We start from the raw sequence: 18,253 nt of genomic DNA, 5'->3' as shown, positions 1-18,253 counted from the left end.
ACCACTGAGCCACTGGGGAAGCCCCATTTTCGTTCAGCATAAAGCATTACCATCAGTTCAGTTCAGTTCAGTCGCTCAGTCATGTCCGACTCTTTGCGACCCCATGAATCGCAGCACACCAGGCCTCCCTGTCCATCACCAGCTCCCGGAGTTCACTCAGACTCACGTCCATCGAGTCAGTGATGCCATCCAGCCATCTCATCCTCTGTCGTCCCCTTCTCCTCCTGCCCCCAATCCCTCCCAGCATCAGAGTCTTTTCCAATGAGTCAACTCTTCGCATGAGGTGGCCAAAGTACTGGAGTTTCAGCTTTAGCATCATTCCTTCCAAAGAAATCCCAGGGCTGATCTCCTTCAGAATGGACTGGTTGGATCTCCTTGCAGTCCAAGGGACTCTCAAGAGTCTTCTCCAACACCACAGTTCAAAAGCATCAATTCTTCGGCACTAAGCCTTCTTCACAGTCCAACTCTCACATCCATACATGACCACTGTAAAAACCATAGCCTTGACTAGACGGACCTTTGTTGGCAAAGTAATGTCTCTGCTACCATAGCAGAGTTTAATAATTTTCTTTTCTTTATAAGCCTCTTAACTTATATGCTAACAATTTCCTCCACACCTCTTTCCTTCAAAGTGAAAGTGAAAGCTGCTCATTCGTGTCCAACTCTTTGTGACCCCATGGACTATACAGTTCACGGAATTGTCCAGGCCAGAATACTGGAGTGGGTAGCTGTTCCTTTCTCCAGGGGATCTTCCCAACCCAGGGATCCAACCCAGATCTCTTGCATTGCAGGCAGATTCTTCACCAGCTAAGCCACCAGGGAAGCCCAAGAATACTGGAGTGGATAGCCTATCCCTTCTCCAGGGGATCTTCCCAACCCAGGAATCGAACTGGAGTTTCCAGCATTTGCAGGCAGATTCTTTACTAGCTGAGCTACCAGGGAAGCCAAAGAGATTCCTTCATATTCTTTTACTAGAATATGTTCTGGTGTTTGTTAAGTCCATATTCTCAATATACAACGAGTGCTCTTTCAATATATAGTTTCAATTCTTTTATTTCAGGTAACTTATCTTAGATTTTACACTTGAGTGTTTATTCCATTTTATTACTTTGCTTCTGTTTCACATTTAGAGATTCCTATTATCCTTAAGTGGGATCATTTTTCTCCAATCTTCAATGTTCATCATTTTCTCTTGAATTCTTTTTAATCTCTTCATTTATTACTGATTTTTAATTTAAAGTTACTGATTTTATTTTTTATTTAAAAAATAAAATAAAATTTTTATTTCTCCCACTTAATCCTGTATTTCTAAGTCCTTATCTGCTGTATTTAATTGCTCTTAGTCTAATTTGGTCTTTATTTTTTAAATGATTTTATTTCTAATTCTTCTCTGAGTTCTATCACTTCACTCTTTTCTTTCCTAATATCACTTTTGTAAAAATATACCTTGTTCTGAAATAGTACAGGTTTTATCTGCTTTGTGAACATGTCTTTGTTGTGGGCTTTCATTATCTGTAGTGATACTATTCTCCACTTTGTTCTTTTGTTCTTATAATTTTATATGGGACTTTACCACAATCTTTTTCTATTATACTTTTTTGTATGAAATTAATTTTCCTGAACTTTTAGGAGAAAGTGTGATTCTAACTTTAAATATCTATTCTTGATTTAACATGTGGTAGCTTGATTCTTCAGAGAAGGCAATGGCGACCCACTCCAGTACTCTTGCCTGGAAAATCCCATGGACGGAGGAGCCTGGTGGGCTGTAGTCCATGGGGTAGCTAAGAGTCAGGCACGACTGGAGCGACTTCACTTTCATTCTTCACTTTCATGCACTGGAGAAGGACATGGCAATCCACTCCAGTGTTCTTGCCTGGAGAATCCCAGGGACGGGGGAGCCTGGTGGGCTGCCGTCTATGGGGTTGCACAGAGTCAGACATGACTGAAGTGACTTAGCAGCAGCAGCAGCAGCTTGATTCTTGAGGTTTCCTGGTTCTGTTTCCCTTTTCCAATTTTATCTGAACCTCTCTTCCTTTCTCTGGGTCTTTTACCTGCTCAGTTTTCATTCTACTTCCAATATTTCCCATAAGTATGGAACTCTATACTTGAAAGTAGCCTTGGACAGTCAGTTTTAAAAGTTACGGGGTCTGAACCATTCTAGCCCCTTCATAAACTGCAGGAACCTCTTGTGTTACCCCACAAGTAACAGATCAGGCAACACACTCTTTGGTATCAACTGCTATTCAACACTTATTGGTGTCCCTCTGCTTCCTCTGCTACAGATGCTAATACTATGCAGTGTGGTTCTTGTAAGGATCTCTTATAACTAGTTTTTGTTGTTGCTGTTGTTTTAGTTTTGGTTTTTTGGTCACATTGCGTACCATGTGGGATCTCAGTTCCTTGACCAGGGATCAAATCCACATTCCTTGCACAGGAAGTGTGCAGTCTTAAACACTGGACAGTGAGGGAAGTCCCTCTTGTTAACTAGATTTGATGTAAATGCCACTACTACTGCTGCCACCATCTTCTTAGATTTTAAGGTATATTTTAATAGTCCTTAGAATTTTTCTATAGAAAACTTTTTGAACAAAATGCCTTAAGAATCTTAGAACAGTTTCAGAAATAAAACAGAAGGAAATGGACCCATTTTGTTTGCTTACCTCAAAAAGTCTGAACAAGTTGTATCTTGTTTTATAATCAGTCCACAAGACCATAAAAAAGGCATTCATTGAAATGGTGCTAATCATAATTATCTTAAAGAGATGACTCATTATGACTTTCTTCACAAATGCCTGAAACTGAGTATCTTTCCTCCTGTCAAAAAGTTGAATAAGAGGTGTGATTATCTTGCAACAGAGTTAGATCCCCAAATGATGCACACTTTTTTAGGAACTAGGGTCTGCTTTCCCCCTTCTGTGACTATAAATCTAAACTATATATATACTTTAGATTTGCAACGAAATGCTGACTAGATGACCACTGAAATATGTATGACAATCAATGGGTTCGGGCTGTCCCCACTCAGTTAACTCAGTTCATTCTCTCTAGACTTATGGGGGAAAAAATGATTACCACTTCTTCTCAAACAAAGCATCATCTTCCTTTACTCATTCAACAAATTTCCAGTGAAAGCGAAAGTTGCTCAGTCGTGTCCGACTCTTTGCAACCCCATGGACTATACAGTCCATGGAATTCTCCAGGCCAGAATACTGGAGTGGGTAGCCTTTCCCTTCTCCAGGGGATCTTCCTGATCCACCCAGGTCTCCCGCGTTGCAGGTGGATTCTTTACCAGCTGAGCCACAAGGTAAGCCCAAGAATACTGGAGTTGATAGCCTATCCCTTCTCCAGGGGATCTTCCTGATCCAGGAATCGAACTGGGGTCTCTGCATTGCAGGCGGATTCTTTACCAACTGAGCTATGGTGGCTCAAAATTTTCCGTAAGTAACTTACTATTCAACTCACTCATTTATTCACTCAACAAGTTTTTATTGAATGATTACTATATGCCAGGCAGTACAGTAGGCCCTTGAAATAAGGTGAAGTAAAACTATATACAGTCAGTCTAGTAGGGAAAACTGCTTATCAAATAATCAACCATACAAGCACTTACAAATCAATGATTTTAAAAACTGACCACTCTAAGAAAAAAGGGGCAAACACATAATCAATTCATGAAAGAAAAACAATGGTAATAAAGTCCCCCTCCCTAGAATGTTCAGTGGCACTACTAATCGAGGAGGTGCAAATTAAGTAAAACCATTAACTTTGCTTATGAAATTAGAGAAGACTTAAACTTGATAATATTTAATGCTGGCAAGAGCACAATATGATGGAGCATTCTCATAAACTTCCAGGGGAGTGTAAACTGACCAATTTTTCTGAAAAACATTAGTTGTATTCATATCCTCAGATCCAAAGAGTCTACCCCAAGAGAATACAACTGGAAATGCAAACAGTGACTTTAGCCTAATGTGATTATCTCACCATTATTTGCTGTAATAAGAACTTGGATACAATTTAAAAGTTTAACCAAAAGAAGACAGGCTGAGTAAACTATGGCACATCCAGCTAGTGGAATATTGCACAGATATCACAACATGTCTACGTATTTTTCATGATTTGAGAAAAATGCATATGATCCACTGGATAGCAAAACATAGAAACAACGCAAAATAAAAATTCTCTATTTAAAATTATCTCAACTGTGTAAAGCAGGTAGAAAAAAATTCAACAGGAAATATGCCAAAATGTTGCCAGTGTCTGCCTACTGATGGTAAAGTTATAGGTAATTCCTTTTCCTGTTTATATTTATCTGTGTTGTTCAGTTTTTCTCATGTAAGAAATGAACAGTCTCACACAGTAAAAAATATATAGAATGTATATACTTCTATAACCTATAAAAATAAAATATATAATTTCCATTATCTGATTTGAGATCATGTCTATTACCAAAAAAAAAAAAAGCCTACAAATTATCTAACACAGTATTGAACAAAAAGGGAAAAGATGGAACAAACTAGTCATTTGGTCTACAGGTCAAATAAGAGTGTGACTGAATATCTGATTAACCAGCTATCTGTGACAGTAAAGCTGAGAAAATTGATTGGCTGAGACTTCAACAACCTCACCAGTCAGAGAAATCAGATTATCCAGGATGAATCCCTCAGTTTGGGAAGTATAAGAGTGCCTATGAGAAGCCACTAAGAGCCCCCAACACTGCCATCTGCATACTTGTTAATCAAGAGAAATAAAGAATATTTACTGAAATTTCCATAACTTCTCATAGAACATATGTGACGCATTCTCCAACAGTGAGTTAGAAAGGATTCTTGCATGGTCCTGGTGATAAAAGTGCTGAGACATTTTCCAAATTTTCAATTTTTATTCCTTGCTTTAACCATCCAACAGAAAATCTCTGCTTAGGAATCTCCTTGCATCTAGATTCCACAAGGCCACGGAGAAGGGTCCACAGAGGGAATCCTTGCTTTATGAGGTCACTCTTCACAGCCCAGTACGTTACTAGCCAGCAGGCCCCTGTAGGGGAGAACTCCCCACTGTTTTACCCACAGATCTTCTCTTCCCAAGGAGACCAAGCACCTCTGTTCAGCAGAAGAGTCATGAGTGAGTGAGTGAGTGAAACTCGCTCAGTCGTGTCTAATTCTTTGTAACCTCATGGACTGCAGCCCACCAGACTCTCCTCTGTCCATGGGATTCTCCAGGCAAGAATACTGGAGCAGATTGCCGTTCCCTTCTCCAGGGAGTCGAGTCAAGAGCACCCTGCAATTGTGCAGCTCTGGGATAAAACTAGAAGACAGCAGAAACAGGCCAGACAAGAGCCTTCCTTCTTCAGGAAGTACCCTCATCTGCCCTTAATAATGTGTTAGAATAGGTCAAGGGTCATGGAAGAGGGGAAAGCAAAACTCTCTGGGCTTCTAAGAGCAAGAGTGAACAGCCAGGGCACAGCAGTTGGAGATACCTGGAAGGACAAGGAAAGATTCTGATGGGTTTGGGGCTAGAACACCAGAAACAGGAAGTGCAGAGGTTATCCATGCCCAACACTGGCTAACTGGGGACACAGAATATACACATATGAACCACCTAAAGAGTGTAAGGGACGAGTCTTGGGGTAGAAATGTTTTAGGTTCAAGAGCAACAGGCACTATTCCTCTGTTCAATTCTTGGGATGAATATATTCTTCTCATTCTCCTACTCCTAGCTCCTTTGATTTCCAAGGCAAATCAATATATAGGCTTCTGGGTAGTCCTGTATTGCATTAAATGGTTAGTTAGCCAAATTGGTCAAATTCCTGGAAACTTTATTTCTTGGACTGTAATAGGAGGTAAACACCTCATCACCTCCAACATCCTAAGTATTCTGGAACAAGTGTTTTCAACTAGTTCTTGTAGAAAAATACTCTTGCAGGCAAGCAGAATACTGAACTGGGAAAATATCTTATCTACTCAGTCTCTCCACTTAAAATCATCAACAGCAAAGCTTTAAGCAACATTGATTTATGTTCTCAGGATTCACACTTTGGCCTCACCTTTTTATTCTACATTCTCTTCCTCAGGAGTCAAGTTTCTCTGATGCCTCCTACCGCCTCCTTTGATCATATGCCCCCAAGACCTTCCGGGCTTCTGCCTACACCCATAGTGGTCTCCTGGAAGAGCTGCTCAATCAGTTCTCCATCTCTGTTTCCACGTGCCTCAATACATCAGTGTGTCTAATTCTGTCTAGGCATACAGGAGGCCCTCGGTAACGTATGCTATGTGAATACATGAATGTCCTCAGGGATTCTTATGCTCACTCAAGTAGCTGAGCAGAGAGGAATTTTATTTCCAGGAACCCCAAGAATATACTCCTATACCTCCCCTCTTTAAGCACCAAAGCACTCTTTAGGGAGAAATGAAGAAGAGACTAAGAATGTAAAAAATTTGGGGGACTTCCCTGGTGGTCCAGTGGTTAAGAATCCACCTTGCAATACCGGAAATGTGAGTTTGATCCTTGGTCGGGGAACTAAGATCCCACATGTCATGGGGGAGTTAGGCCTGCTGGCTGCAGCTACTGAGTGGATACCACTAGAGATTCCATGTGTCACAACAAAAGAGCCTGTGTGACCCAACAACATGACACTGCCCCCCAAATAAATATTTTTTAAAAAAGAATATAAAAATTCTTCCATGATGCTTGGAGGGGTAAGGAAAGATGGCAGGCTGGAAGTATTCAAGAAGAGACCAATTGATCTTGGTATATGACATAAGCACAGCCAACCAAAGCTGAATGTGGTTTCTAGAGTCACTGATGAAGAAGTCTGGTCTGTGGAACCAAAGGTGACCAGCTTCTCTAGGCCTACTGAAATCACCTTCATGGATAGGTGGGCAGGATAAATATCTTGGGATGAGAAGCTAAAGGGCCACCTGTTATGCCCTGTTAGCAGCAACTCACCCTCTGCCTGACTTGCACAGCACCACCTCAGCTGCACACAGCCAGGGACGGTCAGAAGGCACAGCAGCTTGTTGACTCAAAGTCTTCTAGCCAAGTCATTCCTAATTCCAAGTAACTGGAATTGAAGCACAAAGCTCACATATTATATCCAAACCCTATTATAGTTCCTGCTGTTTTGCAGGAAACTTTACAAAACTGAAGTTATTGAGTTCAACTAGTATATTTTTGAACACTGGAATAGAGGGGAGGGAGGTGGGAGGGGGGTTCAGGATTGGGAACACGTGTACACCCATGGCAGATTCATGTTGATGTATGGCAAAACCAATACAATATTGTAAAGTAATTAGACTCTAATTAAAATAAATAAAGTCTACAAGCAAAAAAATAAAAAAGAAATTATACAGACTGCTCCACATTAGTAGTCCAATACTTCAGTACACTGATGGAAGTTAGGAATGTGTCCATATACAACATACATGCTACTGCTTTTTTGGCTCAAGCAAAAACATAAAGAATCATGCTTATCCTATTTATCTAAAGACTTCCTAAATCCTATCAATGTCAGTAATCACAATTTTCAAAACTTTCACTAACTTCATTTTAGAAAAGAACACTGTCAAACATCCTGCTGCTGCTGCTGCTAAGTCGCTTTAGTCGTGTCCGACTCTGTGCGACCCCACAGACGGCAGCCCACCAGGCTCCACCGTCCTTGGGATTCTCCAGGCAAGAATACTGGAGTGGGTTGCCATTTCCTTCTCCAATGCATGAAAGTGCAAAGTGAAAATGAAGTCGCTCAGTCATGTCTGACTCTCAGCGACCCCACGGATTACAGCCCACCAGGCTCCTCCATCCATGGGATTTTCCAGGCAAGAGTACTGGAGTGGGGTGTCAAACATCCTAGTCCTGATTTATTATCTATGGAAGTCACGCAAACGGTCATAGGTCAGGTCTATTTAACTCCCCCTTTACTCCAGTGATCATTTAAAAAAAAAAAAAAAAAAACGAGGGAAACCAAAGCTTGATATAGAGAAACCACTGTTATCACAAAGATTTGGAATAGAAGAAAACTTGGGGGCCTCAAACTTTGACAATGCCTCCTTTAAGTTGAAATGTCAGTTACTTTGAGCAAATCTGGGGATTTGTTCTATTGGAATTTACCCCAGGGAGTATTTTCATAGACTTGTGATATGAGATCTTTGATTCTCTAAAGTTTCATGAGTTCCAGCAGATGTGACATCCCTTAACATGGAGCCTATGCGAAACCCTCATGTAGACGCGAATTGCTAGCTACATTCTCAGGTCCTGACATAGCAGTTATTAGCTATACTTGCTCTCTCCACTGGAGAAGGCAATGGCACCCCACTCCAGAGAAAATCCCATGGATGGAGGAGCCTGGTAGGCTGTGGTCCATGGGGTCACTAAGAGTCGGACACGACTAAGCGACTTCACTTTCACTTTTCACTTTCATGCATTGAAGAAGGAAATGGCAACCCACTCCAGTGTTCTTGCCTGGAGAATCCCAGGGGCGGGGGAGCCTGGTGGGCTGCCATCTATGGGGTAGCACAGAGTCGGACACGACTGCAGTGACTTAGCAACAGCTCTCTCCACTGTGCCATATGCACTATATAGGTTAATAGTTTAGCCTCTCAGACTTACATTCAAAATATGGTGAAAGGTATCCATTCAAGGAACAGTGAAACAAGTTAAATGACACCACAAGGGAACAAATAAACAAATCCAGAAGGTTGAATATTCTACAGGACCCAGGTTTTACAGTAGGTCAATGACATAGAAAGAGGGAACTGAGGGCAAGGGGCTTCCTAGTTCTAAGTCTGAAAGCTTAAAGAGACACAACAACCAGATGTGATGGGTAGATGTCATGCAGATCTTGATTAGGACAAAATTACTGTCCAAAGACATTCTTGACCTTCAAGACAATTTTATTTTGCCCAGGTATTAGGTTGATACCAAGAAATTATGGTTTATTTTTTTAGGTGTGATAAGTACATTTTGGTTTTTATAAGAAAATGACCATATTTTCTAGGGTTGTTTACTAGAGGATGTAGGGATAAAATGACATGCTATCTGGGATTTGCTTTTAAATACTTAAGCAAAGAAAAAAGAAATGGGAGACTATATGAAGTAACTGGCAAGATCTTGGTAATTGTTAAATCAGGGTGATCAGCACATAAGGTTTGAATGGACTATTTATTTTAAAATACATTTAAATTTTTTCATGTATAAAAATTTATGTAAAGAAATTTGACACACTGATCTAGAAATCTTTGGTAATGTACAAAAGCTCCCAAATCTACAGTGCAGGGAATAGTTTATAAAAACATATGACTTTGCCTTTTACTCTTAAAATTTTCAAATAAGTACAAGATCCAGGCTCTGGAACTCCCAGCAGCCACAGAGCCTGAGTGGCTCTTCCACTTCCACGCCCCACTCCCATGTACACTCCATACCTATAGAGCAAAATGAACATACCTGCCTCTCCTAGGCCAACAGAACGAGCCAAAAATTGACTTCAGAAAGCTCAGCCTCTTTGTCATGTTCCCAAATGGCTCTCAGACTAGGGGTGAGGGCTGTCGGGGGTCAGGGGTGAAGCTTTGCTTGTAACATAAAGTGATTTTTTCTGGCCTCTGATGTGAGGCAAGAGTATAAAGATGATCCCTGTTAAATCCTACTACTATAAGGCATGTTCCTTGGATGGATATGTACACATTCTTTTAATCTACATTTTAATCTCATTAATAACTACATTCCTGAGTTCCTTCAAAGAATAGTTACTGCAATTTTTAAGCAACAGCTTACTTTATATTCCATTTTACTCCCATCAGTGACACATGGAATAAATAGAGCTTGTAACTGGATAATACCCCAGTAGCTTCAAGCTCAGTGGCTACAGACTCTCAGGTCAGGGCTCACAACACGCAAATGATGGGGAAAAAATACCCTTGGTTCCTCTTCCCTCAGTATGTCAGCTAATGATGTGAAACGCTGGTCACTATGACAGTGAATCCTTTTATTGCCTCACCTTGCTGGAAGCCATGAACAAGACACTTGTCTTCTCCTTTCTCCCTGTCTGAAAACGAAGGATAAAACACAGACAGCTCAACCAATTTATGTAATCTCTATAACTTAATTAACTACTTAAGTAGCAACAACAGGTAAACTCCAAATCAACTTTAGTGTCACGAGAACCCTTACATACAGTTAAAACCCTTTACCTATTGAGTTCATCGTTCTTTTTCTACCTTACAACTGCTTTCCAATACAATGCATTTGTAAAGTCACCATAATCACTTGAATTTCTGGGATATAAAATGCTCGCCCATATGAATAATGGGAATGAGAATGAGAATCCTCCAGATATGAGAATGCTCCTGCATATCCATTTCTATTCTCTAAGAATGCTACTTGTCTTTTTAAATATTAATAGAATTACCTGGGTTGATTTACCTTATATATGTGATTAGATATAATGAAAAATACCTCAGCCTCAAGTTTAAATCATTTTTATTTAAGCACTGATTTTACAAAATGTGATAGTTCAAAAGGTGAACTAAATTTATAACTTAATTTATTCATGTAAATTGCCTTCAAAGTCCATTGCAGCTAGATGTGTATGTAAGATTCTACATGCATTTTAGAAGGAGTCACACAGAAGCAGCTGCTTTTTCAATGAACTTGGCCAGTTTCACATCTCTTTTGGTCAGTCCGCCACAGTCATGCGATGTGAGCGTTATCTGGACCTAAGAAAAAGAGAAACAGTTTTTAAAACCCTGAGCTGCAATTCATGGTACTCTCCTTTGGTGGTTCAGAAATCAATCTATTACTCAGTATTTATCTTTGAGAACTGGGGAGATTAAATGATTTAGAAAATACTACATTATGAATAAGCAATGCATTTCCAAAACCTAGTAAACTCCAGGCTGAGCTCAGCAGCCACCCAGGGATAAAAAGGTTCTCTCATAAGGGCAAATGAGCTGCCAGAATCTCAAATCTTGACTCTTGGGGGAAAAGAGAGAGAGAGAGATTGAAGTTCCATTTTAACTCCCATTACTTTAATTACACTCTTTTCAGGCCACTGAGAAAAACTAAGCTATCAAATGTAATACCTTAGCAACCATGTTAAAAAAAAAAAGCCCATTTCCAAATTAGAGAAGTTGGGGAGGGCAGTGGAAGAACAGACTGTTGCCTCTTGACAAACCAATTAGTAAGCAAAAGCAAAATTATGGGTAAAGAAAGGCAACTAGGAAATAAAAGCTTATGCTGGTACCTGCATCCTCTGAATTACTGCAATAAATCACAAAAATATGAAATTTTATTTTTTTAAAGAGGACTTTCAAGAGACTATAGAACCTCACAGAAAGCAGACGATAAGAAATTTCACATGGCATAACCATGAAGGTAAGGATACTTCGGGGGCAAGCATGAGTCTTCTCACTGTGCCCCCTGCTGTTACGAAGGTCAGTTCCAATTGAGAATAGAGAATTTACTTGAACAAATTGATTTCAATGAGATTAAAAAAAAACATATCTTTCTGATTTGCTACCATTTCTTTCAATAATTTACCTTAAGAGGGTTTAAAAAATGTTATCTACATGACTGATATTCAAGCTTAATTCAGGAGTCTAATTTGGCCTGTTTTTCATAGTTTCAGTAGAAGACAAGCATGAAAATAAGGAACTTAGTCATTGTTCTTTTGAGTAGATCTGAAATTTGTTACTAATTTGCAATAATACACAGGGATTCTGAGAGAAAGAATAAGAGAGTATTTTCCTAAGCACAATGAATGACACTTAGCTGCACAGGATGACAAGCAAGTAAGAAAGAAGTTTCTTAACTCCAAAATTAAGGTGATCCCAAAATAAGGCAATTCAGTTACCTTGTTGTACACATTGAACCATTCCGGGTGGTGATTCATCTTCTCTGCCTGTAGGGCAACTCGGGACATAAAGCCAAAGGCCTGCATAAGACGAAGTCAAAAGTGATGACTGACACTGCCCGTGCCCCCCTGAGAGGGACCCCAGAGCAACCCGATAAAGACAGGGTTAGGAAAGCCTAGAGAAGCAATAATAAAAGGGAGTGCTCTCCACAGAGGTGGGATAGCAGTGTAGCAGGACTGTGACCTGCTGCTGTATGTGAAAAACACTCAGGCTCAAATAAACAAACCGGGAAATTGGTCTCACCCAATGACCTGTCTGGACTGTTTAACTGTCCTCAGGATGAGACTCTATAAAACAGGGAATAATTTCCCTTCCACTCAGTGTCCTGGCTCTCAAATGGGGCCAGTGTACCTGGCCCCAAATCTTAGCAGTCTCTTTTCCTGCAGCACTGCTCCTTTTGTTTTTAGTGACTAGGTTGCTAAGGTACTGACCACAAAGACTACGGGAAAATGTGAGAGTGTGTCTTAAGCGAAAGCTCTGGTAGAAGTGAACCACCATCCCATCCCCCAGGCAGGACAGAAGGGGATGAGAGACTATTTTCACTGACACCCAGAGTGGAACAGAAAAGAAGGGCTTGCCTGCTTAGGATCTTCTCGCTACTGCCTAGCACTGCCATTTCGAAGAGAAAACACTCCGCTTGGGGCAGACGGCTGCAGAGTCAGCCACAGGCCTGAGTGGGGACCTGCAGGGCACTGACTTCATACCACTGGGAAAGTGCAAACCTAATTTTGTTAAGCAGAAGGCAAACTTGTCCTGAGAGGAAAGAAAAACATTTTTTTTTTTTTTTTTTTTGCTTGCTTTGCTTACTTTCAAATTTTTATGAGGGTAATTGCAAACAATAGAAGAGTTTGTCTCTTTCGTGTCCAGAAGGCAGAAATACTTGGTAAGGCTCTAAGGTAATGGCACATTAATTATAAAGTTACAGTGGAATTCACAGGGCAGTACCCATCACAGCCATATAAATATTTAACTTCTTTACCCCTATCCAGAAAAACCAATCTGATGTTAGTTGGGCTATGTTTTTTTGAATCACCAAATGACATAGGAGCACATTTCCAAGTTAACAGAAATATGGAAGATGTCATTTTCAAACAGTTCTGTCATTCATAATGGTTCTTATCTCACAATCGATTTCATTCAGGATAAAGATTTCCATTTTGACACTTAATGCCTGAAGGTTTTCCCTACTAAGAAAAGGAAGGAAGTTCAAGAAAAATCCACTTAACCATGCATGGACTTATCAATGGACAAACAATATTCACTCTCCCACCCCTTCTTATTTCAATCTGATTCTCCATATTATGTGAGGCGGAAGGGGCAAGTCGAATGAGAAAGTTTGTTTTAACTATTAAAACAGAGTAAACCTGTACTAAATTATTATGAGAATTTTTACTCTGCTTGCTTCTAATGCCTTATTCTCATTTAGCTTTAGAAGATTTACAATCATATCACCACCCCTGAGAGACAGTAATAGACATTAAGGACATGGATTTTTGAGCCAGGGAGCCAGGGATTCAAAGCCCAATTCTATTACTCAATTGTCATGTGATTTAACTCTGAGCCTCAATTTTCTTCAGTAAAATGGGGATAATAATAAAAAGCTCATGTAATTATTTTAATTTTTTAAAAAGAGATGGGGATATAAAATTACTCAGCACAGCACCTGGCACAGAGTCAGAGATTACTAATGCACACAATGCTACCACTACAGCTTCTGGCCAAATGCACACCACAAACCTTACAAAACATAACGATAAGTAAAAAGCCCTCCCATTGTCTTGAGAACCTAAGATTCTAGTTGCTGTCTCTAGGAAGAATGGCCCTCGCATTTTCCCATGGGCCTTAAACAGAAACTGACACACATATATCAGACGAATAACACACTGTGGGATAACATTCTGAGGCACACTGACTGGGGAAAACTAGTGAATAATAAGAAATCAGGTGGCACAGTGGGTCACTGTCCAAGTTTTTAAGCCCTGTTGCCACAATTTCTTTGAACAAAGCCATCCAAAAAGGTCCAAAGTGATGCTTAGAATACTTTAACATTCCCAAGAGCCAAATGGACTGAATGAGTGTCTGATCTGAACATGGTCAGAAGTGATCCTCAAATCTCTGACCACCCAGCATGCTATCAGCATAGTAGCAAAATCTATTCCATCAAAAATATGACTTATAAGAGAACAGCCATATCATTAGAGGTATACTGATCAAAGAAAAAGCATCTACCCTATCTATATACAATGCTTAAAAGAAAAAAGGCACATCCAAAGATTCTCCAAATTTGCATTTTCCTTCCTTTTACATATTTCCCTTCAACTATCACCTAATATTTACATTCAATAAAACATCACAAAGCCTAATAAACTATTTACACAGGATTTGCTCCTAATTCTTCCTTAGGAAAAGAATATTCAATCTTCTCTGGGAGCAAAAAGATAATTCCATAATTTTTCTTCCTTATAACAGAACCAAATAATCCTCCAAATATTTATTTTTAAATCTACAGATTAAAAACATCTATATCAGTACACATTCAAATTAAAGTAAAAGAATTTTTGCAAGGAAGTTAGATGAGTATGTAAGGAGAGGGAAAAAGAAAAACTTCAAAGGGGAATTCTGATTATCTGGAATATAATAAAGAAGGAATATGACTAAACAGCAGACTTGGCAAATCGTGAAAAGCATCTGTCCCTTCTTTCAAAGATTTATTTTTATAGCCGTAGCTACTTGTTACCAGGATGCCACTTGGAATCTAAAGGCCTTGAGCTAGCTAAATGCACAGGCTTTCTAAAACCATTCCATCAAAGAAAGTTGCTAACAGGCCAAGGCAGAATAGACACCAGCAATTAATAAGTTTAGAGAACAGGACTGAGAAAATGGACAGATGAACTAGAAATCAACTAGAGTCAATAAGAACTAGAAAATAGTAAGTACAGAAAATGAAGTATATTTAACTTATAGATAACTGTTGTCAATAAAAGAACAACTTAAAAAAAAAAAGAAGAAAGAAAGAAAAAAGAAAAAAAAAAACCCTGGAGATTTAATTCAAGAAAAACTTCCAAAAAGAAAAAATTTAAATCCATAGACTAAGAATTCATCCATTTCTATACATTCTAGTAAAGTTAATGAACTATGAAGATTTAAAGAATCCTTTTGGCATCTAGTCAAAAAGATCAATTCACCTATAATGATGAAAAGAATCTTACTGACTTTAAACTTCCACATATCAAATTCAACATACAAGCCAGAGGAGCAATGCCTATAACGACTTTAGGAAATCAAAGTGTGAAGAATTTTATACCCAGCTAAACCATTGCTTGAAATTAATGCAGAGGACATATGTTTTTTAAATGCAGTAACTCAGGGAATAATTTCCATTCACCCTTCTTGAGGAAATTTTTATTAAAGGATGAAATATATGTAACTAAGAGTTTAATGGAGAAACTATACCAAAAGTATTGGCAATGAGTAATAAATTCACTCAGCTCTAGAAATACATTTAAAACAACTGTGGGGGTTTATACTTACAGAATAAAATATAAATGTTATAAACTATTATTTTAATAGTTTTCCCTGGCAGTCCAGTGGTTAAGAATCTGCCTTGCAATGTAGGAGACACTGCTTCAACCCCTGGTCTGGGAACTAAGACCCCACATGTCATGGAGCAACTAAGTCCATATATCCCGGAGCCCATGCACCACAACCAGAGAGCCCATGCACCACAACAAAAGACCCCACATGCCACAACTAAGTGGAGAAGGCGATGGCAGCCCACTCCAGTACTCTTCCTGGAAAATCCCATGGATGGAGGAGTCTGGTAGGCTGCAGTGACTCAGTAGACTGAGTGACTTCACTTTCACTTTTCACTTTCATGCACTGGAGAAGGAAATGGCAACCCACTCCAGTGTTCTTGCCTGGAGAATCCCAGGGACGGGGGAGCCTGGTGGGCTGCCGTCTATGGGGTCGCACAGAGTCGGACACGACTGAAGCGACTTGGCAGCAGCAGCAGCAGCCATAACTAAGACCCAACATAGCCAAATAAATAAATATTTTAAAGAGTTGAAAGAAATAGAAATAGGGAAGGTAAATGAAAGTTTAAAAAAATCTTTAAAAGCTGAAATATCAAATGTTAAAGATACATGTATATTTAAAGGTGTAAAACATAAGCACTAGAACTAAAAAATAATATGTACTAAAACTCTATGGTAAAGGGATGAGAATGGGGAAGTAACTACAATTACAAGAAAAATTTTAAAACATACAAAAAATGATTTTTAAACAAAGTTGATACAAATAAACTTTAAAACATAAGATAGTTCTCTGAGACAGAAAAATGATCAAAATTGACTTTAGAAGAGAAAAAAATTAATTAAATAACTGTAAAAGAGAAATGTGTCTAAGAGTAACACCCAAATCTAACCCTTCCCAATCATTTCACAGAGGAATTCTACCAAACCTATATGGAACAGTTAACTCTAATACTGATTAAACTATTCCAGAGCAAAGAAAAAGAAGGATATTTCCAGATTACTTCCCTAACCTATAATAACAGTCTCCAAATTCTCACATAGATAGTACATAATAATGAAACTATAGATTTCATATTAATTGAAATCCTAATAAATAAAACTTTGAGTACACTGGAACAAAACACCATGAGCAAATAGGATTTTTTCCAAGAATGCAAGGATAGTTCAATATTGGGGACCTGTTAATATGATTTACCATACTAATAAATCAAAAGAGAAAAATTATATATGACTTCTATAAATTCTAAAAAGATATTTGATACATTCAATATTTTTTATGCATGAAAACTCTTAATGAAATAAAAACATATGGGCTCCTTAAATGAGAGAATATATTCTCAGTTCAAAAGGCAACATCTTTCTTAACAAGGAAACACTGGAAGAATTCCCACTGAAGTAGAAAATAAACAAGCCCCCACCCCCACAAAAGTCAATAGTCTTCTTATAAAAACAATGAATTAGCAAAGATACTATAAGAAAAGTTCCCACCTAAAATGGCACCAAAAATTATCTAAAAGTAAAGCTTAACAAGAAATGCATAAATTCTACATGCAGAAAACTTTAAACCACTACTTAAAAAAAGATTACTATATTAAATGTTTTTCTGTATGACAATAAAAATCAACAAACAAATTAAAAGACAAACAACAAACTTTATTTGCAGTACACATTTCCTCAGCATGTAAAGAGATCTGATGAATAAGAAAAAGACCAAACATGCAATTTTTTTTAATGGGTAAGGACATAATAGCTAACAGAAAAGAAATCAAATAGTTTTTAAACATAAAAATTGCCTAACCCCATATATGGAAGTACAAATTAAAACTAAGTTATTTGTCAATTTTATCTCAAAAAGTCAGGGTGTAGGGAACTAAGTTAAATCTATTGTTTGGCAAAGATCAAAAAGTTTGATAATATTCTGCTAGTGAAGGTACAGGAGAAAAGGCACTTCCATATATTTTTGGTGAAAATAAATTAATACAATAATCACTATGGAAGAGAACATGACAAGATCAAAATTAAAAATGCCTATGCCCTTAGGAAAATATGATTATGCCTTTCAGCCAAGCAATTCCACTTCTAGGAATTTTTCCTGCAGACATACCCATACAAAAATTACAAGAATGGTCACTGCAACACAGTCTTTAACAGTGACAGGGCTGAAAGAGCCACATGTCCATCAATAAAGAACTGACTAAACTATATTTCATGGCATATTTATTCACTGGAATACTACGTAGCCATTAAGAAGAAGGAGAAAACTATTTATCCTCTGACTAGAAATACCTCCAAGATATATTATTAAATAAGAAAAAAATGGGTAACAATAGTCTATAAGTTGTATGAAAAGGAAAGAAAAGAAACCACGTGAATTAACATCTCTGGAATGATATACATAAGGATCCGCTAACAGTGAGTGATGGGGGTTGGGGAGAGGGAGAACTGGATGGTTAAGAATCAGAAATAGGAAGAGGAAGAGGCTTACTATACTCTTTGGTCCCTTTTAACTTTTGAACCAATATATACATGACCTATTTTTAAAGCTGGGTAGGGAAAAAATGAGGAAACCATGCAAATGAAGGTCTCACTGTAAAGGGAACTGGGATCCTGCAATGTATGTAACCTGGTTCATATTAAAATATTTTGGCTCACATTAACTTCTTAACATATGCCTACCTGTTTAGGTGGGTTTTTAGTGCCAATTTACAGCATAGTTTGTCTATGAGCCATATTCTGTTGAGCCACGGCCATTTCAAACAAACATATGTCCAACAAATAGCATATAATGGCTGATAATGGTTTCAGTCTTTCCTCTATTGC

The 18,253-nt window shown here is 38.5% G+C and overlaps 2 protein-coding genes across 10 annotated transcripts in view; both read right to left on the bottom strand.

Annotated features, from left to right (window-relative positions):
* CATSPER3 (cation channel sperm associated 3) overlaps positions 1 to 10,370 on the bottom strand; it is a 45,464-nt gene extending 35,094 nt beyond the window's left edge. Inside the window, exons 1-4 of one of the 4 annotated variants that reach the window (XM_024994539.2) lie at positions 9,763 to 10,370; positions 6,946 to 7,060; positions 4,763 to 5,476; positions 2,661 to 2,814 (exon numbers count right to left, since the gene is read on the bottom strand). In XM_024994539.2, the coding sequence (XP_024850307.1) occupies positions 2,661 to 2,814; positions 4,763 to 4,863 (255 nt within the window). In that variant the 5' untranslated portion in view covers positions 4,864 to 5,476; positions 6,946 to 7,060; positions 9,763 to 10,370. Of the gene's footprint in view, positions 1 to 2,660; positions 2,815 to 4,762; positions 7,061 to 9,762 lie in introns of those variants that run through there. The other 3 variants (XR_009495111.1, XM_024994540.2, NM_001206032.1) reach the window with 3 other exon arrangements.
* Positions 10,371 to 10,450: 80 nt separating this feature from the next.
* PCBD2 (pterin-4 alpha-carbinolamine dehydratase 2) overlaps positions 10,451 to 18,253 on the bottom strand; it is a 41,681-nt gene continuing 33,878 nt past the window's right edge. For 5 of the 6 annotated variants that reach the window (XM_024995171.2, XM_024995172.2, XM_024995173.2 and 2 more), the window contains 2 exons: positions 11,840 to 11,920; positions 10,451 to 10,703 (listed from right to left, as the gene is read on the bottom strand). In XM_024995171.2, the coding sequence (XP_024850939.1) occupies positions 10,608 to 10,703; positions 11,840 to 11,920 (177 nt within the window). In that variant the 3' untranslated portion in view covers positions 10,451 to 10,607. Of the gene's footprint in view, positions 10,704 to 11,839; positions 11,921 to 12,143; positions 12,653 to 18,253 lie in introns of those variants that run through there. The other variant, XM_015472228.2, reaches the window with a different exon arrangement.

The sequence above is a fragment of the Bos taurus genome, chromosome 7 (assembly GCF_002263795.3).
Source record: "Bos taurus isolate L1 Dominette 01449 registration number 42190680 breed Hereford chromosome 7, ARS-UCD2.0, whole genome shotgun sequence".
NCBI classification, from domain to species: domain Eukaryota; kingdom Metazoa; phylum Chordata; class Mammalia; order Artiodactyla; family Bovidae; genus Bos; species Bos taurus.
Note: the sequence above shows the minus strand (reverse complement) of the source record. Positions and strands in the feature narration are given on the sequence as shown.